Source organism: Oryx dammah, unplaced genomic scaffold, assembly GCF_014754425.2.
Source record: "Oryx dammah isolate SB20612 unplaced genomic scaffold, SCBI_Odam_1.1 HiC_scaffold_12, whole genome shotgun sequence".
Lineage (NCBI taxonomy): Eukaryota > Metazoa > Chordata > Mammalia > Artiodactyla > Bovidae > Oryx > Oryx dammah.
In genome coordinates, this window is record NW_024070196.1 from 43,861,193 (window position 1) to 43,887,225 (window position 26,033).

The 26,033-nt window shown below is 46.7% G+C and overlaps 1 protein-coding gene across 1 annotated transcript; it reads left to right on the plus strand.

Moving 5' to 3' along the window:
• Nucleotides 1–280: 280 nt before the first annotated feature.
• On the plus strand, nt 281–25,068 carry ANKLE2 (ankyrin repeat and LEM domain containing 2). Its single transcript, XM_040251529.1, has 13 exons — nt 281–502; nt 8,593–9,063; nt 10,540–10,734; nt 12,146–12,339; nt 12,416–12,604; nt 15,691–15,813; nt 17,623–17,689; nt 19,312–19,484; nt 20,202–20,308; nt 21,010–21,200; nt 21,493–22,129; nt 22,683–22,814; nt 23,166–25,068. Exons 1-13 carry the CDS (start codon nt 316–318, stop codon nt 23,386–23,388), a joined length of 2,889 nt encoding a protein of 962 aa, XP_040107463.1. The 5' UTR covers nt 281–315; the 3' UTR covers nt 23,389–25,068.
• Nucleotides 25,069–26,033: the final 965 nt, after the last annotated feature.

Here is a 26,033-nt window from a genome sequence, read left to right on the forward strand (position 1 = left end):
TCTCCGGACCCGCCCCTGGGGGCAGTCTGCCTGCCCGAGGACCCCGCGTGCCGGCTGCCCGCGCCACTGCCCGACCGCGCCCTCACGCGCCCGGAGTCTGAAGGCGCGGCGGTAGTGGCCGCGCTCTCTTGTCGAGCCGCCGGGCGCCGGCGCGGGATCAAGCGCCCTGTCTCGCGCTTGCGGATCCGGCCCCGCCCCGGCTTCCCTCGGGCGCGGCGCCGTCAGGCAGTGGTGCAGGCAGCCTGGCGCGCGGGGTCCTCGAGCGAGCGGGCCTCGGCGGCAGCGGCGGCGGCGGCAACCGGGCGAGCTGTGGCGATGCTGTGGCCGCGGCTGGCGGCGACTGAGTGGGCGGCGCTGGCCTGGGAGTTGCTGGGCGCCTCGGTGCTGCTTATCGCTGTGCGCTGGCTGGTGCGGCGGTTGGACAGGCGGCCGCGGGGCCTGGGTCAGAGCGGTCCATCCGACCCGCCGCCCCGCGCGGCTGCGGGCCCAGCCCCCGATCCAGGTAAGACCGGTTCGCGGGTGGGCCCGCTCCATTATCCGGGCCTGGGTCCTGCTTCCCGTCTTCTCCCACCCGCCTCCCCGGCTCGGGTCCCCCCTAGCTCCTCCTCTCCGGGCCTGGATCCCCCTCCCTGGCCTGAGTAGGTGTTCTGGGAAGAGACTTGAAGTGAAACGCGCGAGTCCTTGACTTGCAGATGGTGAGAGCGCCGCAAAGCTGGACGCCCGGGAGCACGTCTGTGCCCAGTTTTGTGGGTTTGAGCCCCCTAATTTGACCGAGAAGGCAGTGTGCACCCTGCGTGCATCCCAGGTCCTCCTTCGTTCAGTTTTCTTTCACCGCGTTGCCCGCAAGTTTGGTTTCTTCCTGAAGGATAAACAACAGTTTCTCAAGTACCCTGATAAGGAGATAGAATTTTATTAGCAAAAAGCACAGTTGATGACCCTACCTATATCTCTCGGGGCTGCAGCGGTCCTTACAGATGACTTAGTTTTTACAGCTGAGGGAGCAGGCCTCAGGAAGGTCCCGCTCGGCGAGGATGACAAGTCTGAGGCAGAAGCCATGTGGAGATGCAGGCCTGTTGACACGAGGTCCAGCTAGCCCTCCAACCTGTTGGGTTTCTGGTTGTTTCCCTTCTCTCATCCCCTTCAAGAAGTTTCAGGTGATGTCCTTAGTAAATAACATGCTGCTATGTCCAGGTACACTGCCAGCACTGTGTCAGAAAACCCCCTGTGACAGAAAACCCTGTCAGAAAACAGGACGCCCCAGTGAAAGGCTGTGCAGACACTAAGACTGAAGACGGTTGGGGCCAGTGGTGTCTGAAAAGTGAAGGGAAAGCCGCTGTCAGTCTCTTTGCAACCTGAGGGGCTGTAGCCCACCAGGCTCCTCTGTCCATGGGATTCTCCAGGCAAGAATACTGGAGTGGGTTGCCCTTCCCTTCTGCAGGGGAATCTTCCTGACTCAGGCAAGGAAGCCGGGGCTCTTGCTTTGCAGGCAGATTCTTTAGGGTCTGAGCCACCAGAGGCTAAGAAATTACAGTTTGGAGTGTCTTATTTATTTCTTTTTAAATTTTTAACATATTTCTAAGTCACTTCAGACAAAAAATTACAAAAATGGTACAGAAGAAATAAACACATGTGAAAAGATGTTCAAAATCACTAGCTGGTCATGAAATTGCAGATTAAACTTACAATGAGATATCACTACACACCTATGAGAATGGCTAAAATAAAAGATACCAATGACATTTGGTAATGCTAGTGGAAACCCTGAGAAACTGGGTCTCATTTACTGCTGGTAGAAATTTTTTTTTTTTTTTTTTTAAATTTACTGCTGGTAACAATTTTAAAGGTGCAGTCATTCTGAAGTCAAACTCCCAGTTTCTCAAATAGTTGAACCTGTACTTCACTCTTGGGCATTTACCCTAGAGGATCAAAAACTTATTTTCACACGAAAACCATTATGCAAACGTTTATAACTTCATTTGTAATTGCCAAAAACTGGAACAGCCCAGATGTGTCTGAAGGATAAAACTGGCATCTTCATGCTGTGGAATGCTGCTCAGCAGTGAGGCCAAACTGTTGATCCATCAGCAGTTCGGATGGATCTCAAGGGCATTATGCTGAGTGAAAAAAGCCAACCTTAAAAGGTCTGTAGTGTATAATTCCATTTATATAACATGAAGTGAAGGTATTATAACAACGGAGGACTCCTCAGTGGTTTTCATGGGTAGGGGACAGTGGAGGAGGTTGGATATGATAGTGAAGGGTTGGCAGGAAGATCTTTGTGGTGATGGAACAGTTCAGTAATTTAGCATGTCTGTGTGAAGCTATTCATGTGATAAACGATCATATGGTAAGCGATCACGAAGTTACATACAAAGACACACTAGGAGAGTGACTGCAGAACCCGGTGAGCGTGCGGTTAGTTCAGTGTGTAGAGCCAGGGTCGGCTGCCTGGGTTGGATGCAGTGCTTCAAGTGTCCCACTGAGGGAAGCCACATGGTGAGTCCACAAGACCTCTCTACCATTTTTCAACTTCTTATGTTTATAATTAAAATATAAAATAAAGAGTTAAAGAAACCCTGTATACATCCACTTAGATTTCCAAATGTTAGGATCTTGTGTAATCATACTGCTAGTAGTAAAGTCAGGAAATGTTATACAGTCTACAGACCTGCCTCAGTTTCTTAATCTCTATCTTTATGTCTCTATCAAATGAATGGACATGTTGCAGATACTTCTAACTCTAGCCCAAGGGTCAGCAAACTGTGGTCCACAGGCCAAGTCTGGCTCCTACCTGTTTTTGGAAGACAGCCATCTTTCATCTATGGCTCTTGAGTGTTTGCAGGTTCTTTGGCTCATAGAGCCTCAAAATTTACTCTCGGCCCTTTACAGAAATTTTCTGAGGCCTGTTGTAGCCTCTCCCTTCTCTGTCAGTGAGGAGCTTGGGTCTCAGCAGCCACAATATATCCAATTATTTGCTGATACCTAGCGGACACACAAAAAGCTTCAGAATCACTAACTTATACCACTGTGAAAACCTGCCTTCCAGCTAGAGTGTCTGTGTACCCTTCCTGTCTTTATCCTTAGAGGAGAGCATCACATGTTATTTTTCAGTGGCTACATTCCTTCTCCCATTCATTATGTTACTAACTTGTAATACTGATGAGCACATTTGTTTTGGTTTGTATTCCACTTGGAGGTCTCCCCTATCTATTTATTTACGTAGTTTTTGTCTATGTGAATCACAGACTGTGTTACTAAAAGTCAGAACATAAAATCGTTCAGAAGTGTCCTCTCCCCTGCCCTCTGGCCTTCCTATCTGTTTCCCATCCTCCCCTGAAGCTAACTAGTCTCCTTATTTTCTGCTTTATCTTTTCTTTCCCACACATGAGCAAATATTTGTGTATTAAGACTATCAGTAACAGGATATATGTTTGTCTTTATTCAAGTTGACTTTCTAGCATACTGTGTATTCTGCAAGGCTAATAAGCTTGTATTTACTTAGTAATAACTTCATATCCCTGACATTTATGGATACTTTGTCAGTGTCAAACCCATGCATTATAGTTTATCTAATTCTTGTTAAGCTAAGAAGTAGAGCTATTATTATATCTGTTTTATAGATGAGGAAACTGAGGCTTAGAATTTACATAACTTGCTCAGGGTCGCACAGTTAGTGATATAATGTAATTGTTCTCTTCATGGCTTACTTGGTTACAAGGACAAACCCCTCTTCAGATTAGCCTATATTAAAAAGATAGCTTTAACTGTTTATAATAGCCAGAACATGGAAGCAACCTAGATATCCATCGACAGATGAATGGATAAAGAAGTTGTGTTGTGTGTATATATATACATATGTATATATGTGTATATGTATACACAATGGAATATTGCTTAGCTATAAAAAGGAGCAAATTTGAGTCAGATCTACTGAGGTGGATGAACCTAGAGCCTGTTATACAGAGTGAAGTTGCAAGTCAGAAAGAGAAAAACAAATATCATATATTAACACATATATATGGAATCTAGAAAAATGGTACTGATGAACCTATTTGCAGGGTAGCAGTAGTGACACAGATATAGATAACAGACTTGTGGACACAGCAGGGAAGCAGGGAATGAGAGGAATTGAGAGAGTAGCATTGAAACATGCATTACCATATGTAAAATAGATGGGAATTTGCTGCATTTTGTAGGGAGCTCTACCCAGTGCTCTGTGACAACCTTGAGGGATAGGAGGTAGGAGGGAGGTTCAAAAGGGGAGGGGATATATGTATACCTATGGCTGATTCATGTTGATGTATGACAGAAATCTTTACAACATTATAAAGCAATTATTCTCCAATTAAAAATATTAGGTTGGTGTAAAAGTAGTTGCGGTTTTGCATTGTTAAACTTTGCCATTTGATATTGGGATACATTCTTAAATACATGTGGTTATGTTATCATTTTAATGTGTTTCTTGCTTTTTTTTTTGCTGATGACAACTTGCTGTTAATTTTATATTCATTTTAGACTATAGAAATGATGTTAAGCAAAAAGCAGATTTGAGCAATTTTTTTTTCATATAATTTTTTTTTTTTACTTTACAATTCTGTATTGGTTTTGGCATACATTGACATGAATCCACCACGGGTGTACATGCGTTCCCAAACATGAACCCCCTCCCACCAAGCAATTTTTTTTTTAATTCGAGTTCAAAATGGGCCGTAAAGCATTGAGACAACTTGAAACATCAACACGTTTGGCCCAGGAACTGCTAATGAACATACAATGCAGTGGTGGTTCAAGAAGTTTTGCAAAGGAGACAAGAGCCTTGAAGATGAGGCGCTTAGTGGCCGGCCGCTAGAAGTTGACAGCGACCAACAGAGAGCAATCATTGAAGCTTATCCTCTTACAGCTACATGAGAGATTGCCTAAGAACTCAATATCGACCATTCTGTGGTCATTTGGCATTTGAAACAAATTGGAAAGGTGAAAAAGCTTGTTAAGTGGGTACTGCATGAACAGACTGAAAATTTTAAAAAATCGTTTTGGAGTATTGTCAGCTTTTATACTACTCAACAACAACGAACCATTTCTTAATCAGATTGTGACATGTAACAAAAAGTGGATTGTATACAACAGCTGGCTCAGTGGTTGGACCTAGAAGTTCCGAGAAGGATAACTTCCCAAAGCCAAACTTGCAGCAAATAACGGTCTTGGTCACTGTTGGTGCTTTGCTGCTATACTGATACACTGCAGCTTTCTGAACCTTGGCAAAACCCTTACATCTGAGAAGTACGCTCAGCAAATTGATGAGATGCACTGGATACTGCAGCGCCTGCAGCTGGCACTGGTCAACAAAATGGGCCGAATTCTCCAGAATACCTGGCCACACATCACACAATCAACCCTTCAAAAGCTGAACGAATTAGGCTACAAAGTTTTGCCTCATCTGTCATATTCACCTGACCTCTTACCAGCTGACTACCACTTCTTCAAGCATCTCAACAACTTTTTGCAGGGAAAGCACTTCCACACCAGCAGGAGGCAGAAAATGCTTTCCAAGAGTTTGTCAAGTCTTGAAGCATGGAGTTTTTTTTTCCTCATTGGAAAAAAATGTGTTGATTGTAATGATTCCTATTTTGATTAATAAAGATGTGTTTGAGGCTAGTTATAATGATTTAAAATTCACTGTCAGAAACCGCAATTACTTTTTCATCAATCTAATACATTTTTTTAAAAGATAGCTTTAGAGTCAGGACACAGGGATGGTGTATGCAAAAGAGAATGTTACCAGGATCAGGGGGAGTTTCTCTCCTTTTGCTCATAACATCTGCCCCAGTCCTCCCCACCCCTGCTTTGCCTTGCGCGTGGCTTCAGCCTGCCCTGCACTTCTCATACCAGCCCCCCCATCACATCTGTTGACCTTATGCCCAATGTTCAGACTCCCCGTAGGGGCTCTCTGAGTGGGCTCCTGTAGTCAGTTGGCCTCCCCCTTTGTTTTCTTGGCAGCTCTAGAGGGGGCTGTGCAATACGTTGATTGTTTAAAAAGTCTTGGAGTGTGTGAATGGGGGAAGGGTGGTATAAAAATTTATTTGAAAAGAAAAATACAGAAAGTAACCATCATTCAGCTGTTACGGAGTCCAAGCTCACTCTGCTCGCTGCATGACAGCCCAGCGAATTGGAGACAAGGTGTTGAGGCAAGGATTAAGCATTCATTTATGTACCCTTGACACCCAGCTCTGTTTTTCTCACTCTGAATGTCTTCTGAATCTCAGACTTGAAAATCAAAATGCCTACTTGACGTGCAGTGGGTGTCTCTGATACTCACTTCCTAAATCCCCATTTGCATCTTTCATATTCTCTGCCTCAGGGAGAATCGCTTTCTAGGCATCTAGACTGGAAATCTAGGTATTACTATAGGCCCACTACAGTCCCTCCAGACCCCACTCCTGGCATCTGATCTGTGGTCAAGACATCCTGTTTCTCTAGTCTGAGCCCTCACCTCCAGCCCCAGTAACTGCAGCAGTGACCCATGCTCTGTCCTTTCTTACCTTCTCCCAATTCTAGCTGACCGTACTTAAACCTGTACCATAGATTTAACTCCTCTTTCTCTAAATGTATTGTTGAAAGCTCCAGCTCCAGTTCACATCCATTTGATTGGTGACTGTATAACTTGAACAAGTCACTTAGCTTCTCTGATTTAGGATCTCTATCTGTGAAGCAGGGGTGAGCAATGGCAATAAACTTTCATGCAGAGTTACTGTGAATTTTAAGTAATTTAGTGCAGACAGAGTGCTTAGGATAGAACCAGGCACTTGGGAATCCCCCCACATGTTAAATATTAGCTATTTGTCATCAATATTAGCAAAATGACTTTCAGAGCTATCTGTGTGGCTCTTCTGTTTAAATCTTTGCATAATCTCTCATCATGTATGGAATAAAATACAGATGTATCTGTAGGGTAAATTTCTGGAGTTGGAGTTTTGATGGACATTGTCCAGTTGCTTTCCTGGGGATTTCTTCCGAATTATTCTGCAGCTGGGCTTCCCAGGTGGTCCTAGAGGTAAAGAGCCTGACTGTCAGTGCAGGAGACAGAAGAGACACAGGTTGGATCCCTGGGTCAGGAAAATCTCGTGGAGGAAGGCATGCCAACCCACTCCAGTATTCTTGCCTGGAGAATTCCATGGACAGAGGAGCCTGGTGGGCTACAGACCATGGGGTCACTAAGAGTTGGACACGACTGAAGTGACTTAGCACACACACACGCACACTACAACTAGCGACAAGTGGTGCACCTGTTTCTCCAGCGTGCTGGCCTCCCTAGAATGTTGGTGTGATGAGATCGTATCATAGACTGCAAAGAATATGGGGAAATAATGGATTGAGATGAAACTTTGAAGTCCTTTTTTTTTTTGGTCACAGTCTGTTGCTTTCAGGATCTTAGTTCCCCAATCAAGGGTCAAGCCCCCTGCAATGGAAGCACAGAGTCCTAACCAGGGAATTCCCTGAAGCCAGCTCTTTTGCCGCTTTTTTTAAAAAATGGAAGCATAGTTGATTTACAATGTCATATTAGTTTCAGTTTACAGCATAGTGATTCAGTATTTTTACATATTGTACTCCATTAAAAGTTATTACAAGATAATGGTTATAATTCCCTGTGACGTAAACCTATCCTTATTCCTTGTCTATTTTATACCTAGTAGTTTGCATTTCTTAATCGCATACCAGCTCTTCTTGCCCCTCCCCTTCCTCCCCACCAGTAACCACTAGTTCTCTTTTATCTGTGAGTCTGTTTCTTTGTTGTTGTATTCACTAGTTTTATTTTCTAGATTCCTCATACACGTGACTACACATAGTATTTGTCTTTCTGTCTGACTTCTTTCACTAAGCATAATACCCTCCAAGCTCTTCCATGTTGTTGCAAATGGCAAAATTTCATTTTTTTGTAGCTTAGCTATTGTGAATAATGCTGCTGTGAACATTGGGGTGCTCATATCTTTTCAGATGAGCGTTTTTGTTTCCTTTGGGTGTGTGTGGATAGATAGATAGATAGATAGATAGATAGACAGATCCCAAAAGTGGGATTGCTGGATCATATGGTAGTTGTGCTTTTAGTTTTTTGGAGAACTTCCATATTGTTTTTCCAAGTGGCTATACCATTTTGCAGTCTCATCAACAGTGTACAAGAGTTCCCTTTTCTCCACATCTCCAGCCTCTGATATTTGTAGACTTTCTGATGATAACTATTCTGACAGTGTTAGGTGATATCTCATTGTAGTTTTGACTTGAATTTCTCTAATAATTAGTGATGTTGAGTACCTTTTATGTCCCTGTTGGCCACCTGTATATCTTTGGAGAAATGTCTGTCTTCACAGGTCTTCAGGTCTTCACCTCTGTAGTTAAGTTTATTCCTAGGCATTTTATTCTTTTTGATGTGATTTTAAACAGGATTTGTTATTTTCTCTTTCTGGTAGTTCCTTATTAGTGTATAAAAAAGCAGCAGATTTCTGTACATGAATCTTGTACCCTGCGACTTTGCTGAATTTGTTTAAGAGAAGATGTACTTACAAGCCACCAGATTGATTTTCCTTCTTTTGGGCCTAGGTGAAATGACAATGGATACCATCTTGGCACGACTGAAGCTCCTGAATCCAGATGAGCTTAGAGAAGAGATTGTCAAAGCTGGATTAAAATGTGGACCCATTACATCAACCACAAGGTTCATTTTTGAGAAAAAACTGGCTCAGGCTTTGTTAGAGCATGGTCCACTGCCTTCACACCTGCCCGACCCTGGTGGCGCAGATGCCCCATCCCTGGGCCAGGACACACAAAGGACTGTGAAGTCAGCAGTAGGGGGCCCGTCTGGGCAGGTCAGCTTTTCTGAAGACAGAGACTTTGGTTATAGTGTGGGCTTGAATCCTCCAGAGGAAGACGCCGTGACATCTAAGACCTGTTCAGCGCTCTTCAGTGCCTCAGGCGGCGTCAGCAGCCAGAAAGCCGTGCTGAGGGCCTCTGCAGAAGTGCCTCTCTACTATGGGGTGTGCCCGGCCTTCGAGGACACCCCAGCAAGAAATGGTAATGTGACCAGTAGGGTGTCTCTGACACAGGTGGTTCATTTACATCAGGGCAGAGGGATTTTGAAAAATCACAAACTACAGAAGAGAAGAAAGAAGACTTTAGTCACCATAATACTCCTCCAAACTAAGCATTGTTCACATTTTTGTATTGAACGCTCCTGAATTTTTTGTAAATCTATAGGAATTTTTAGAAATTAAGGAAATTGGATTCTATGGAGATATAGTTCACTTGTAAATATTTACGGACTGGCTCCATGTTTTGATTAATTATCTCCCTCACTTTTTTTTAATTCTCTGTAACCTGACCACCTTTTATATTAATGAATGCAAATGGCCAGTGAAGTTATAATTTTCAACATTAAAGAATTATAATTTTAAATAAGACTAAAATAGCATTGGAAAGAAGTAATGAAAGCTTGATATATGTGTGTAGTCTATAAAGATGAAATTTATTCCTCCTACCCAAATCTTACTGTTTTGTGTATCATTCCTGACCCTGCTTACTATGTTTTATTTATATATTTAAATTTTAATTACTTTATATTTTTAATATATTTTAATTTATATTTAACATATATATGTAAGTATGTACATTATTTTTGTTTTTATAAAATTGGTAAGAGTGTCACGTCAAAAGGTTTTTTGTATTTTTTTTCAGTATGCATTTTTAAAACTGAAAGCTACGGTCCTCCAAAAGATATTACTATTTGCTGTGAATGAGTGACTTTTTAGCCTCTCTATAATATGAAATGTACATTTTTGTCTATCTGAAAAGGGAAAACAAGTATCTTGTTTCTGTTCTGTCAACCATACTGCATGTTATTAAACTTCCCTTTTGGTCTTTTCAAATAAGGGAAACCTGTCTTATTTTTATATCTAGTACCCTTTTTTTGTGTGTGTATTTTTTATTTACTTATTTATGGTTGTGCTGGGTCTTTGTTGTTACACTTGGGCTTTCTCTAGTTGCAGTACATGGGCTTCTCATTGCTGTGGCTTCCCTTGTTGCAGAGCACAGGCTCTAGGGCAAGGGCTCAGTAGTTGCCTTACTTTGCGGCATGTGGAAATCTTCCCAAAGCAGGGATTGAACCCATGTCTTCTGCATTGGCAGGCAGATTCTTAACCACTGGACCACCAGGGAAGTCCAATAGTCATAGTTTTTTGACTTACTTTTAAAATTATTTAGATTGTTGGTCCATAAATTTTATATCCTTAGGTATAAAAACTGCAGATACAGATACAAAATATTTATCATTTATATTCATGCATATTCATATGATCAAACTTACTGTGTTCTTTTTGCTAACTGAAGCCCTTTTTTTTGAAGATTAAAAATCTGAACTATTAATGAGAGTAAAAATAAGGCTACTGGGTAACAATTGTTAATAAACAAACCCAGGGAACTTCAAATGTGAATTAGGTGACCAGGGCTCCAGTTAATCATCTCTGATTTTCCTTTGTCACTTTTCCCATACAGAGAGGATTCACGTTTATGAAGATAAAAAGGAAGCCTTACAAGCTGTCAAGATGAACAAAGGATCCCGATTTAAAGCTTTTACAAACAGAGAAGATGCTGAGAAATTTGCCAGAGGAAGCTGTGATTATTTCCCTTTTCCAAGCAAAACCTCTTTACCACTTTCTCCTGTGAAAACGGCGCCACTCTTTAGCAATGGTGGGTTAAAAGGTCATTATATAGCAGTTCATATCTGGCATTACTGTCAGATTTACTCCTGGGTATTTTACACCCTCTTTCTTGGTAACTAGTTTTCTCCACCTTTGAGAGAAGTCCAGTGTGCTGGGAGTAGAGAACTGAGGCCCAGGCCATGGAGCAGCTGGAGGAGGATGGGTCAGTTGGCTGGTCTGGGTTGAGGCAACAGGAGCTGAGTGGGCCAGGCAGCTGTTGAGGCCCCAAAGCTAACAGGGCCGTGGGAGATGCAGCGGAAGGGCCTCCATTGTCCTGTGTTTTGTCCCTCTTAGCGCACTTTCTCTCCTGCAGCCTGTTGGGTTCTAGGCCTTTTTAGATGCTGAGACCTATCTACTTCTGCCCCGAAGCTACACCTTCTTCTAAGACTCGTGGTACTTGCTTTTGCTTGTACTTGTGAAAGCGCTTTGTTGTGCATGTGCTCAGTCAGTCATGTCCAACTCTGTGACCCCATGGACTGTAGCCCGCCAGGCTCCTCTGTCCATGGAATTTTTCAAGCAAGGATACTGGAGTGGGTTGCCATTTCCTCCTCCAGGGGATCTTCCCGACCAGGGTCAAACCTGCATTCTCTTACATCTCCTGCATTGGTAGGAGGATTTTTTACCCCCTCACCACCAGGGAAGCCCAAGTGGTACCTGCTTGGCCTCAAAGAGTTCTCCAGTAGTTGAGCTTGCCTGCGGGAGCCGTCCAGCTGGAAACCTGGCCACTGCCACTCCCAGCTCAGGACCAGGGTCTTGTGGGGCCTTTGCTGTCAGCATCATACAAAACCCCAGTGGACTAGCCTCATTCTGGCCCCTCTGTGAGCTCACAGCGGCCCTGCTTCCCAGGCTGGCTGGGGTTGCTGAGGAAGCAAGCGGCTCTCCTTGCAGGCAGTTGGCCTTGGATCAAGAGTGCTGTGTGCCTCCTCTTCTATCCCTTCATGGAGGCACTTCCTCCGTGGAAGCCAGGATGATTCCCAACACTTACATGTTTCCCTGTTCACGTTTGGTGACAGTTCCTCCAATGGCTTTCACACACCCACAGGTGTTGTGATTCAACCAGTAGACCTTCCTCTTGACTCACTGCCTTGCTGGAGATGCTCCTTGTTCTTGCAGGGTCCCGTGCAGGAGTGGATCGTATCCTTGGCAGTGTGCCCATATCCTTCCTCCCCCTGCTGAGCTTTACAGCCTGTCCTTCACTGCCCTAGGCTGGAACACGCATCCGTCTGCTGCAGACCGTCCTTGTTTCTTAACCTTTTACTCCCAAGTAGATCATCAGCGTCTATGGGAAAGATTTTTCTTGCCCTCAGTGAAGCACATAGCGCTTTCACAAGTACAAGTACAGTGGATAATGAGAAAATGTTTGTGAAATTCAATGTCCTTCAATTGTCTCTTTGTGACAGACGGGTTGTACTTGTCTGAGTCAGAAACAGCAAGCAAAGAGCGAGCAAACAGCTATAAAAATCCGCGCACACAAGACCTCACTGCCAAACTTCGGAAAGCTGTGGAGAAGGGAGATGAAGACACCTTTTCTGACCTCATCTGGAGTAATCCCCGGTATCTGATTGGTTCAGGGGACAACCCAACCATCGTACAGGTAAACCTATTAGTATCATTAGCATTAAGACTGCAGGTGATGAAAGCGAAGCTCAGAGTCTGCTATTTTCCTTCAGGAAGGGTGTCGGTACAATGTCATGCATGTGGCTGCCAAAGAGAACCAGGCTGCTGTGTGCCAGCTCACCTTGGAGACGCTGGAGAACCCTGAGTTCATGCGGCTTATGTACCCAGATGACGAGCCGCACATGCTGGAGAAGCGCATTTGCTATGTGGTGGACCTGTACCTCAACACACCAGACAGAGTGGTATGCCTCGTAGCCATCCTGGGGTGGAAACAGTATTTGGGTGTTTATTTACCACGTCCTTGCTCTGCATCAGCTCAGAGGAGATGCGCATTCCTTGAGGTCAGAGAGCCTCCTGCTGGCCTGCATACCTGGGTCTCAAGTGGGGTAGAGCTGCCCCCAGGGCACTTCCCACCTGGCCTTTGTTCAGAGAGGCTTGAGCTGAAAGGAGGGGGAGTAAATGCCCCAAAGCTAAAGGGAGAAGGAAGTAAAAAGGTTTTGATGCCTTAGAGTCCTATGTATGTCTGTTTACATTTAATATTATGTGAAGAATATTTCCTGTGGGGTTAAAATGTTCAATGGGGCGGCTTTTTTTTGTTTGTTTTTAAATATTTTATTCAATTATTTTTGGCTGTGCTGGGTCTTTATTGCTGCTCGGGCTTTTTTCTATAGTTGTGGAGAGCAGGGTCTCCTCTCTAGCTGCAGTGTGCAAGCTTCTCATTGCAGTGGCTTCTCGTTGCAGAGTGCAGGCTCTAGGTGTGCGTGCTTCTAGTTGCAGCATGCAGGCTCAGTAGTTGCAGCTCATAGACCCTAGAGCGTGGGCTCAGTCGCTGTGGTGCACAGGCTTAGTTGCTGTGCGGCATGTGGGATCCTCCCCACCCAGGGACTGAACCTATATCTCCTGCATTGGCAGGCAGATTCTTCACCACTGACCCACCAGGGAGCCTCCCGGTGGGGTGATTTTTAATGGTGCATAAGGCATCACTGACTCGATGGACGTGAGTCTGAGTGAACTCTGGGAGTTGGTGATGGACAGGGAGGCCTGGCGTGCTGCGATTCATGGGGTCGCAAAGAGTCGGACACGACTGAGTGACTGAACTGAACTGAACTGAAGGCTTAAGTAAGGATTCTCGAAACAGAAGAGTTTTACATATGTATATAAGGGAGAACCCAATGATGGCTGAAAGCCAAGGCCTGTAAATTCTGAGCGAAACCTAGGAGTTTGAGAAGTCGTGGTCAGCAGGAGAGGAAATAAAGAAAGCCTAGTGGATTATTTTGTAACATATTGAATATGATACATTGAAATGCAGAACTGGAAGCAAGAATACTTTTCTCACAAGAGAGAAAAGGACAAAGGGAAAAATTTTGGCCATGCTGGCAAAATTAAGGTGAATGTGAAGTCGCTCAATCGTGTCTGACTCTTTGCGACCCCATGGACAGTAATCTACTAGGCTTCTCTGTCCATGGGATTCTCCAGGCAAGAATACTGGAGTGGATTGCCATTTCCTTCTCCAGGGGATCTTCCTGACCCAGGGTTCGAACCCGGTCTCCTGCATCGAAGGCAGACGCTTTAACCTCTTGAGCCACCAGGGAAGCCCAAGAAGAGCATAAAAGAGAAACCTGGTTACATGAAAGCAGTAGTAAGTGTGAAATAGGCCAGAGAGAACAAAGTCATGGTATATTAGACTAAGTGTGAACAAAATGAATCAGGGTGTGTGACAGTGCAGTTAGGAAGTGTGACTTCTTGATGCAGTACAGGCCCGTGTGCCCTGCCGGAAGTATAATGCAGTGTTTTTCATGCCTGTGTAGCGCTCATTGAAAATATGCAGGTGTGTCCACAGAGACCACTGGATAAGTTCTTGAAATTAGGTGTTACAGATCCCATTCTTTGACCACGAGGCACTGAGAGTAGGAATCGCTAAATTGATGTTGACCTCCTTAATTGGTGTTGACCTCCAAGCCCAGGGGCTCAGCAGAGGGTGTGGTGTGAAGGAGAGGCTGGATCAGCCAGGAGTGGCTAGAGGACCCAAAGCCTGCGAGCTGTGCGGGAATGAAAGTTGCTGGCAGGTATGAGGGAAGTGACTGGGGTCAAGCTGCTAAAGCTCAGAGCAGGTTAGGGAAGGATGTTATGTGCTTGAGCCAGAAGGAAGGGGAGTGTGGAGGGCACTTTGCAGTCTATATCTTGAACACTGAGTGGACACAGCTGGCCTTGATGTGCAGCGGCCCCGGCCCCCTGGGCCTGCCTGGGAGCTGTGGTGATGCTGCAGCCTTGGCCACAGGGCTGGAGGCGGCTCAGGTGGACTGGGGAGGGCCTGGTGGGAGAAGGCAGGCAAGCCAGGGCTGGCAAGGGGCAGCCTGTCCCATTCAGTCAGTATAGCTTTACTGGAGCCCAGCTCTGATCCTTCTGTGTGTCTACAGCTGCGGTGGGTGGGCCGGGTGTGTGTGGCAGAGCCTAGTGGCTGTTTACTGCGTGGGAAAGCCAGGGGCGGTGTCAGCAGCTCCTGGAGACAGTGAGATGACCTTAGAAGGTGCAGAATGGGAATGGAGCTGCCCTGAGGGTATTTGCTTGCCCTGGGGCCTGGGCTCACCTTGGAGAAGGGGGACTGGAGCTGGGAGTGTGGGTGCGGGCAGCAGGGCCCTTGGGACTCTAGATAGCTGGGAGAGAAGCTCTGAGCACGCAGCATGGCATGTAGAGGAAGGAACCCAAGGGCTGGAACGTGTGGTGGTTGCAGGTGGACCTAAGCAGATTCTGTTTTGGCCGAACTGGCCTCCTAGTCTGCGGCCATCCAAGTGAACATGCCGGGGGCGATGGCTCCTCAGCTCAGGGGCCTGATGGTCTGTGGGGAGACTGGGGAGGGATTGAATTGGGAAACCTTGTGGAGTCAGAAGTAGGGAGTTTCATTTATTGCAATACTAGCCATTGGAGAGAGTTGTGAGTTCAGACCAAATCATGGGCTTGGCTCAATTCTAGGTCTTGTTTTTATCTATTTGTTTTACCTTATGAGCACTGATTTTAAGACACTGTACTGGGCCCTGAATTGTTAAAGCTGCTGTTTGCTGACCAGGTGTTACACCCTAGTGCTGTTGTAAGCTCCCCCCAGCCACTGGACACACAGGAACGGAGCGTTATGCTGGGCTAACGCCCTGGCATAAAGTGGGTGTATGCTAGTGTGCCAGTTATTTTTCAGCTATAAAGACACTGCCTTTTTATAGGCTTTTATTTTTAAGGGTTTTTGTTTGTTTTACTAAATACTTATTTTTAGTAACTTGAAGCAACTTTATGAACCAAAAAAGTGTATGTAAGTGTTCTTCTTTTGCATTTCTTCCAGGGCTACGACACACCATTGCATTTTGCTTGTAAGTTTGGAAACGTTGATGTGGTCAATGTGCTTTCTTCACACCCTTTGATTGTAAAAAACCCGAGGAATAAATATGATAAAACACCTGAAGATGTAAGTACCTATTAAAATCTTACTACATAGTTTTAGAAATGAAAATATATAAAATTACAAGGTCTGCAACCACAGCTACTGTGAAGACACTAGTAACTGGGTACATGTGTTTGCCTTATGGCAACAGAAGCTTGATTGTCAAGTAAGATGTACTTTGAAGAAGATGCCTCTATAGAGCCAGGAGGGAGTGAACTGCCCTAGTTTGCAGATTTTATTTTCCTGAACTGGGTGGTCAGGCTGTCCTCTGTGGCTCACTGTGTTTTGACAAGTTCCCTCTGCATCCTTCAGCTCACCAGGGTCAGAGAGAACATGGGAGGTGGTGCTTGTGCTGCTGATGGTGGTGGTCATGGATGTTGGAGATGGTGAGGCTGGAGTCAGTTATGATGGTGGTGATGTGAGACGATGGTGAGGATGATGGTAACTGGTGAGGGATAATGGAGATGGTGATGATGTGATGATGAAGATGCTGCTGCTCGTGTGTTCAGCTCGGTGTGCACTAGGAGCTGTCCTGCGCCCCTCTTCTATATTCTCGCCTGGCCCATACAAGCCTTAGGAACAGGCCTTGTCAGAATGTATGTCAACAGTTGAGCAAAATGTGCTTTGGAGAAGGCAGCAGTGCCTCTCTGCAGTGAGGTGGAGAGGAAAGTGGACCTGAAAGAACTGGAAGATGAGTTAATTTGTAACATGCATGGGAGCTCTTGGCTGGCGTGGACCTGCCAACCCTGTGGAAATAGAATTTGTAAGATCCTGTTCTGGCAGTGGCACCTCCTTTTCATTTGCTGTGATTATGTAAGTTGCACCCACTTCTGTAGCAAGTTTAGAATTCACATAAAAAGAATAAAATTTACCAGCCAATTCTGCAACTTAGAAATTACCATTATTTTGGATAAATCTGACTCAGCTTTCTGTGTGCATGTGTGTGTGTTTTCTCGGTATAAGATGGTGACACATTTTTGTTTCACTTTTTATTTTGTATCATACTGATAGCCTTGATAGTTTCAGGTAAACTGGCTGAGGGACTCAGCCATATATATATATGTATCCGTTTTCCAAACTCACCTCCCATCTAGGCGGCCACATAATATGAGCAGAGTTCCACGTGCTACACAGTAGGTGGTGACACGTCTTTAAAGCATTGGACATCTCTCACAATCAGTCACAGAATTTAAAAGAAAATGTTGCACTACTTGAAGGGTTCACTCTGCAGTGGTAGTTTGTTTTTCTCACAGGCTGGCAGGAGATGGTAATTTTGTGGTTCCTTCCTTTTTATTTTAAGGTTATTGGTTTTTTATTGTTTGTAGCTAAAATGTTCACAATTCTCTGTATTCTCTAATGTCTGAGAACATTGATTCCTGTAGTTGCAAAAATGAAACATCTGTGTCCCTGTTCAATAGAAGTTGTATTTCAGTCCAGCCAAACCGTAGAAGACAGGCTCCCAGGCAGTGAAGAGTATAGCCCTGAGGTGTGGATATGTCTGCTCTGACTTGATTGTTCACCTTAAGGTTTCCTTTCATTGCAGAAAATTAGGAAATGTAGACAGCATGAAGAAAGAAGGTAAAATTTACCTGTAATCTCAGAGTTTGTTCTCCTTGTCCTGGCCCCTTGGAGCTTTTACAGAACATTGAAGAAGGAAGATTGCACTGTTAAACATACATTTTTTATTGTGGGCTTTATGAAATACTCAGTGTTAGGATCTATCTATCCTTGTTGTGTTGATTTTAATACTTGCTTCTGCAAAATCATTTTCATGATAAGAAAATGTGATAAATTCGATTCAGAGTGTTCACTTTTTTTTTTTTTTTTGAATAGGTTATTTGTGAAAGAAGCAAAAACAAATCTGTGGAACTGAAGGAGCGGATTCGAGACTACTTAAAGGGTAAGGTGGGGAGTGGGCGCCCAGAGTGAGGAGGCCCTCCATGAAGGTCCTGGCAGCATCTAGGCTGCCTTGTGTGTGGGAGTGAAGCCAGAGGGCTATTGGGACCCCCTCAGAATTCCCCTGGGTTCCACCTCGTTTTTCTGGGAGACCAAGTTGTCTATCACTTGACTGTTGCTTGCGGCCTCACCCCTTGACCTCTGCAGCCTCTTGGGCAGCAGGTGCCTCCGGCGCCTCTTCCTTGGCCACAGCCTGCAGGGCAGCCAGAAAGCAGGAGAGGCCTGCCTGGAGCCAGTGTGTCAGTGGTTGTGGCTCCCTGTCCTCCACCGCCCTCTGCCCAGGCTCGCCCAGGCTCTCCCCGTCTCCGCTTCTGCGACCTCCTGGCCCTGGATCACCACTCTCCAGGCCAAGGGCTTCTCAGACCATAGCCCATGGGCCAGTCCTTCCTGCTTGGTTTCCCGGGGCCTCCAGCCTCTGGCCCAGAGTGCCCAGGCTGTGTCCCAGCCAGCCTGCAGGCTCCAGGGCACCTGGTGGTGGAAAGCCCCGCTTCCTACCCCCTTTTTCCTCTGTGTTGTTTCCAGGGAGTTTGAGCAGTTGGCAGCAGCTTGCTCAGTGGCCTTGCTGCAGATACTGGAAGATCTTTGCCTCCCCTGTGTGCTCGTCTTTATCTTCTTCCCTCTGGTTTCCGTTCCTGCCCAGATCCTCGATGGTTCTTTAGTGCAGGGCTTGGTGAGGCCTCTTGGTGTGAAGTCTTATGGGCCCCCGGCAGCCACCACCATCGCTCGCATGGTGTCCTTGGTGCTTTCCTGCCACATTGTCCCTGTGGCTTCACAGCCTTTGTCCTTTTCAGATTCCATACCAAAGTGTGTGATTCCAGGTCTGTTTGGATATGTGTGTTCAGTGATAACAAAATTGTAACATATGAAACAGAATAGGAGTTGGGGGAGGACAGAGGTTGACATGCATCTTCTTTGTAAGGTTTCTCCAGCTCCTCTTCAGCTGCTCTGGTTCACAGGTCCCTCTCAGTCCTCCTACGAACCTGGGAACGAGCATGTGTTTGCTGCTCCCCTTTCCTTTTTTCTTCTCCTCCTTATTTCTCTGCAGAGGAAGAGCGTGAGGCTTGTTAGGTGCAGGAGTCTGGCGCAGACTGACCTCTCTTCAGTTGCTCTGGCTTCAGAGCTTTCTCAGCCTTTTTACTGTTAATATCTTTGACTGGCATGCAGAGCCTGTGGGGTAATAACCCAGCTGATTCTCAGGCTGATTCCCAGGGCCTAACGGCCACTGTTGGAGAAGGCAATGGCAACCCACTCCCGTACTCTTGCCTGGAAGATTCCATGGACAGAAGAGCCTAGTAGGCTGCAGTCCATGGGGTCGCAAAGAGTCGGACACAACTGAGTGACTTCACTTTCACTGTTCACTTTCATGCATTGGAGAAGGCAGTGGCAACCCACTCCAGTGTTCTTGCCTGGAGAATCCTAGGGACGGCAGAGCCTGGTGGGCTGCCGTCTATGGGGTCGCACAGAGTCGGACACGACTGAAGTGACTTAGCAGCAGCAGCAGCAATGGCCACTGTGGTGCAGGCTGTTCACACACATCACCTAGCCCCATGTGTTTTCTCCTCCCAGGTCACTACTATGTGCCCCTCCTGAGGGCAGAGGACATGTCTTCTCCTGTGATCGGGGAACTGTGGTCTTCAGACCAGACAGGCGAGGTCTCTCACATTGGCCACACTGGAGGCTTCTCCAAAGACCCTGTTCTAACCCTTCGAGCCTTCGCAGGGCCCCTGAGTCCATCCAAGGTGAGCATCTGTGGAAGGTTCTGGAACAACTCCTGGCTGTCTCCACCAGGAGTGCTGGTTTTTTCCAGCCTTTTGCTTTGTGCTTGTTCCTGGAGACCAGGTCTCATGAAACTCCAGTGAGTTGTCAGTGAGGCTTTAGAACTTTCCTGGAGGAACAAGAGTGTCTTGACCCTATTATTGTTAGCTAGAGCAGGTATGTGACAGGCGGTGCTCCCAAGAAATGAGGTTTACCTGGGCTTATTCTCCCCATGCTGGCATTACCTGTGCCCATGCTCCTTGCACAGCATATGCCCATTCCATTGTCCTTGGATTTGTGCTGTCACTAGGAAACTTCCACTTGCAGACTCTGAAGTTCACCTTCCAGATGGAGGTACTTCATATACTGATCTGTATGCACTCTTTCCTCTTGGTAAAGAAAGCTGTAGTTAGTTACCTTAAACTATAAAATGTTAGGAATAGATTTAGCTGCATGAAACATAAAAAGCACTTATTGGGCAGCAGGTCTGTAGGGTCTCCCTCAAACCCTCCTGGTTCAGTTCTGACCCTCAGCCCAGCCCGGGCCTTGCCAGGGTCCCTCCTGGCCTCTACTGTGATACAGCTGAAGTTTCTTAGCTCCAGGGCAGGAGGGCATGTTGCCTGCACTGTGTTTGGGGTTGGGCGGGGGCACTGCCTGGCAACGTGGGTGCATGGCACATCTCAACACATTTTCTGTTCTAGGCAGAAGATTTTCGTCGACTCTGGAAAACACCGCCTCGAGAGAAAGCGGGCTTCTTCCACAGCGTCAGGAAATCTGATCCAGAAAGAGGCATTGAGAGAGTGGGAAGGTACTTAAAGAGCACGAAGTGACGAGCCGAGTGGTGGTGTCTTGTGTGCCATGTGCCGGTGTGCTGGTCGGGACTTTCAGAACGTGATTCCCAGAAGTGTTTACTGGTAGACTTTAAAGCCTTTCTACTAAGGTCTAATTTGCAGAGGTGTACGTTGCAGCCTGTGCAGCAAGGCTCCATGAAAACAGTTCCTCCTGGCAGTCAGGTGGGGTGTCCAAGGAGCTTGAGGCTGTGTGGGGAAAGGAGCCACACAGGGAAACTTTTTCTTAAAATATGTGCCCAGCTTTAAGTTCACAACTTGAAAAGGACCTCTAAACATTTATGTCTGGCCCAAACCAGAATTGTCTTCAACTTTGTACTGTTGTTTTATGAAAACCAAAATGTTCTTTGTTAGCGGAGTTTTACAGTTTGCCCTTTTTTATCTCTTGTGAGTGTTGGTATGAGTGGAATGGTTTGTTTGTAAGTGGTACCTTTCTCACCCATGACCTTGACTCATTCCGTAGCACTGTCTTACCCTATGAGGAGGGCGCTGCTTCAGGAAGTTAAGCATACTCTTTCAGCCCCAAATTCAGGATAAAATGAAACCAAGGTTGCAGGTGCAGTTTGGGTATTTCCAGCATAAAGTGGCTCTTTTCTCTGTAGTCAGTTCTGTGAGTTTTTCTTCTGCTCTCAAAACTGGTTAATTTGCTTTATTCTTACAGGGAGCTGGCTCATGAACTGGGGTATCCCTGGGTCGAATACTGGGACTTTCTGGGCTGTTTTGTTGATCTGTCTTCCCAGGCAGGCCTGCAAAAGCTAGAAGAATACCTTACTCAGCAGGAAGTAGGCAAAAAGCACCTACAAGACATGGGAGAAAATGCAGCGTGTCTCCAGGAGGACACTTCAGCCCTAGGTAAGGACACGCAGTGCATCCAAGACTGGTAAGACTGGCAGCCGTCCTGTGGCCAGGTCTGTGGGAACCTGTGGCTTCTCATTTTCCTGCCCATGATGGGGGACAGCTGGGCCTGGAGCCTGTAATTCTGTCTGCAGGGTCCTGCTTGACTTTTTCCAAGGTTTTCTGTCTTAAACAACAAGGAGGAGGCTTTGAATACGGGAGTGATTTGTCACAGGGTTTGTGCTACGCGTGGTGACATCCCGAAGTCCCCTTGTCAGCACCTCTGAGAGCTGGTTTCTCTCCCTCACAGGCCGTCAGAGGAAGTGCAGCAATTCCATCTCTGTGAGGGCGTTTCTAGATGAAGATGATGACATGAGCTTGGAAGAGATAAAAAACCGGCAAAACACAGCTCGAAACAACACCCCGCCCAGGGCAGCTGCTTTTGGAGACTTGGGGTGTGACATCCTCCCCTTGGAGCAGACAGAACTTATCGAAGCCTCAGCCCCGACCAGTCCCCACAGCAGCAGAAATGGGTTTTGCAGCCCTCTGAGGGATGGCAAGACCCTGAGTGGGAAGAGGCCCAAGGCCCAGAGTGGGGAGGAAGACCTCCTGTCACCCGTCTCCGGCTTGACTGTTGAGTTTGATAAATTGAATTTGCAGAATCTAGAAAGTAGCTTTTCTAAGACACCAAATCAAAGAGTGAAAACTAGAGATAAGAAGATCCTGACGTCAAGAGTGAATGCAGGAGGAAGTGACGTGTTAGAACCTCTTGCTGCTAATAGACTTGGAAATAACCAGGGAAGGACAGAAAATGAGATGTCTGCTGGAATTGCTAACTTGTGCCTGAATCCGGACAGTTCCGTGCATGAGCCCCGCTATGGCAATGGCTCGGAGCCCTCGGAGGTTCCTGCCTCAAAGGAGCCTGTCCAGAGGCTCTTCCTTTTTGGGTATGAGTCGGGGAGCACGCACGAGTATTGGGGGGTGGGGGGCACAGGCGCCAGTATGATTCTTGGACACTTCCCTCCACCCCAGCCAGCCTGACAGGCACTTGTTCCATCTGTCTCATGAGTTGGTGGCTTTCTATCCATCCTCATTGGTCCTCCAGGCCAGTGGGAGACAGCATTTTCCTTCCTGGCTCCTCCTCGCATCCACTGTACTTCCCACCATGACTGAGCTGTCCTATGAGTTTTAGGAAGAAAGGCCATCTTGGGGTCAGTCTCAGTTGTCCAGCTGATGGCCTGTTCCCCCTTCTGCTCTGACTTCCTGGAGGTGATTATACACAGAGCGCGTCTTGCCAGCAGGGCTAGGGCCGGGGTCTCCTCCCTGTGGGCAGCATGTTCCTTCTGCCGCCCCCACCCGTGCTGGTCCCACCCTCACCCTCATCCCCACCCCCACCCCGTATTGCAGCCTGCAGGTAGTGCCTGTGGTGGTGGCAGCGGACGCAGTGGTGCTGGATTTCTGGGTGTAATCACGGAGGTTTCTGCTTCTTGTGCCTTCTAGAGAAGAGCCGTCAAAACTGGATCGGGATGTTCTGGCAGCCCTGGAGTGCACGGACGTGGACCCTCGCCAGTACCCAGCCGTACACAGGTGGAGGAGCACTGTCCTTTGCTACTCGCCTTCGGACAGACAGAGGTACCCACAGGCCTGGGGATCAGAGTCGCTAGATTCATGGGGAAGTTCACACAGACCCGTTAGCCAAGCTGGTGGGAAGTCCCCTGATGTGTGACCGAGGGAGACAAAGTGGAAGGGTGCTGCTGACAGGTGGGTACGGGACGGAAGTAGCCCAGGTTCCTGCTCAGGGTCACATGCCACTTGTGCGGGGAATGGTAGTGAGCTTTCAGTCTTCAGGGCCCACAGCTCCCAGGCTTGCAGCACCTCTGCCCATGTTCTCTCGGGGGCAGGGGCCCAGATCCTGTCTGTGGCCTCCACTCGCCCCATCCCATCCAGCCGTCCATGCTGACTGCCCGTTCTTGGTTTCCTCAGCTGGTCCAGCCCCTCACTGAAAGGGAAGTTGAAGTCTCAGCTCCTGGACGTCAGTGGCCCTTCTAGCGGCAGCCCTGGGAGAAGCAGCCCTGCAGGCGGCAGCCCTGGGAAGCCTGGCTCCACACCTCACGCCTCCGGCCTGGGCAGCCCTGGGCGCTACAGCCCCGCCAATGGGGGCCACCTCCGCCGGATGGCGCGCCTGGCCCAGCTTGCCACCTTGTAGGGCCCATGCACACTGCTGGGGTTCTTGGTTTGTTCTTCGTTGTTTTGTTTTTTTAAGAAAAGTACTGTGTTTATTGCTGAAATTTCACATGCCGAAATAATATTCTGATTAATTTATCAGTCCTTATTTAGAGAGTAAAATAATTTTAGAAGTTGCAAATATTCTGTATAAAATTTAGCTTTCTGTTATTTGGAGAGAAGGTAAACACAAACTCCTGCAGATTTTCTGAAAACCCTCAGTGTGGTTTCAAACAGGCTCTGTTAGCTGCCCCAGGTGCACATGTAACAGAAGAGGGCGCCAGAGAGGCCGGGGTGCCCCCTCCTCCCTCGACAGTGCTGCGCTCCCTTCTGCTCTTTTCCTGAAACACAGGTGAAGTTAGTGCCTCTGCCTTTTCTGGGGAGGGTCTTTGACTTTCTAGTTCATGACAGAAAATCCTCTCTGCTTTGCCGGTCAACCACTGACGAGGTGGGCATCCAGGAGTAAAGGAGCCTTGCATGTGTCGGACAATTGCAGCGACACTTACAGCTGGGAGTCACTGAAGGCATTTAAGTGAGTGACCAGAAGATGAAACTAGCTGTTTTCTAGAGGAAAAATGGTAGTCGCTGGGAGTCATGTGAATAGTCTCACACAGGACTCACTCACCAGCGGTCCTTGGAGGGTGTTTCCTTTCTCACCAGCACTTGGCCTTTCACAGTGCACCTTATGTAGCTGCCAGTGCAGTGTAATAAAGTAACCTGAATGTTGTTCCCTGGTTTTGAGGTGTACTGTGTATTTTAGAATGCATTTCAGTTGGACTTGCTTTATGAAAGAGCATCACATTTTAGTAGAGACAGAAGGTTTGCTTTGGAGGAAATATCTGATCCCATTTCTGTCCTTTCATTGTGGTTTGTCTTCCCTCCCACTGGGCCATACCTGCTGGAGGGTTTGCACACACAGAGCTCAGCATCCCAGAGGGCTAGGACATTGCAGCCGAGCTGAGGGCTGTTTCTCCCGTGTTACCAGTGACCACTCACAGCAGGGTTCTAGGGGCATTGTCAGTGTTTGATCAAAAGTGAAAACTACCAATGCGTCTGCTGTCCAGTGCCTTTTGTAAATCACTTTTGATTCTTCTGAACTTAACTCTTGGAGACTATACAGTGATAGGAGGTAGACATAAGTGAGAGTCTTTTTTATTTGTAAAGATTCTGAATTGAAACTTAAGTTAAAAAAAAGCTTATTTCTTTCACACAATAATAAGAGATAGGTCAGGAATATCAGACCTGAGATTAAGGTTTTAAAATTCAAAAGGTTGTTACACAGGGTGTTCTCACTTGTGTAGTAGACAACCTAGGCATAAGAGAAAAATACGTTCCGTTCTACACACCAAATGGCGTGTTTAAAAGACATCTCTAGTCTCAAAGAAATCAGAACACAGATGTAGTCATAGTGATGATCTGTTTTCTCTAAAATTTGACCATGCCATCCTGTATATTGTTATAAGTATTCAGATGGAAATTAAAGTAGGGATGTGCCCTAACTTTGCAGACTGCTGTTCCTGTTTTCTGAAGTTTAGACCTTTGATTATTTCTCCACTTGTTTATGTAAGTTGGCCCTGGTTCCACTAAATGCATTATCATGTGTCCCGTGGTGATTCTACATCTTTTTAAAACTACTTAATGGAATAAATTATTTTTAAAACCATGTGGTAGTCATTCGAAGCTTTTAGAAAGACCTCTCTCAACTGTGCCCAGGAAAAGTGCCCTTTTTAGCAAACTCTTAAGCAGTGTTTGGGTTAAACAGAACATCAATCTGAGAGTGGTTTATTTGCTGTCTGGGGTCCTTTCATTCCTAACACAGTTGTGAAAAGCCTTGCTTGGCATCAGTTAAACTAGCAAATATTTTCTAAGTGTCCTATGAAACAGGAAGCCTTTTTCTGTGATGTTGACAATCAGTGTGTAATGTCTTTGGTTGGAAAGAGGTGATGGGAACCCCATCATGGTGGGTGGTGGCTGTGCTGTGGTCTACAGTGCACGGGGCCCCAGAGGGTCCCCTGCTCCTGGGGGAGAGCAGGCACCACACCCACAACCAGGTCTTATGGAGTAGTTTTTGGATGTTTCCAGAAGCGTTCACAGCTCAGGATGGTTGTAGGGTAACTGTCTTGTCGGGCACAGTTGCCAAGTCACTGGGCACATCGCCATCCCATCCCCAAGCCAGATGTGCTCAGGCAGTCGGAGGCATGTATTTCTCATTCCGTGTGGAGACCCGCAGGCAACTCTGGGTCACATGTGCCCTCAGGTTCCTTCCTCAACTGTCTCGAGATACTTTGGAACAAACAGCAATGCAGCCAGTAGGAACCACCTTCATTCCCGCTGCTGTCAGTTCAGGATCCCTCCTGATGCACAGGCTCTCGGGGTGGGTTTTTATGTTGGTCACATTTACGATGTCTTTCCTGATGTTTCGTAAGTTCTCAGTTATGTCCCACCTCAGGATGGCTTCCTGGGCCCTTGACACCCTTGTCCCGCTCCTGGGCTCGCTTTCTGTTTCTGAAATGTTGCCCTGCTCCTCAGTGGTCAAGTACAAAGGGTGGACATGCCACTGAAAAGACAGGTCTGCAGACAGGACAGCAATATGACCACCCAAACCTAAGGAAACAGGGAAGACCTGTA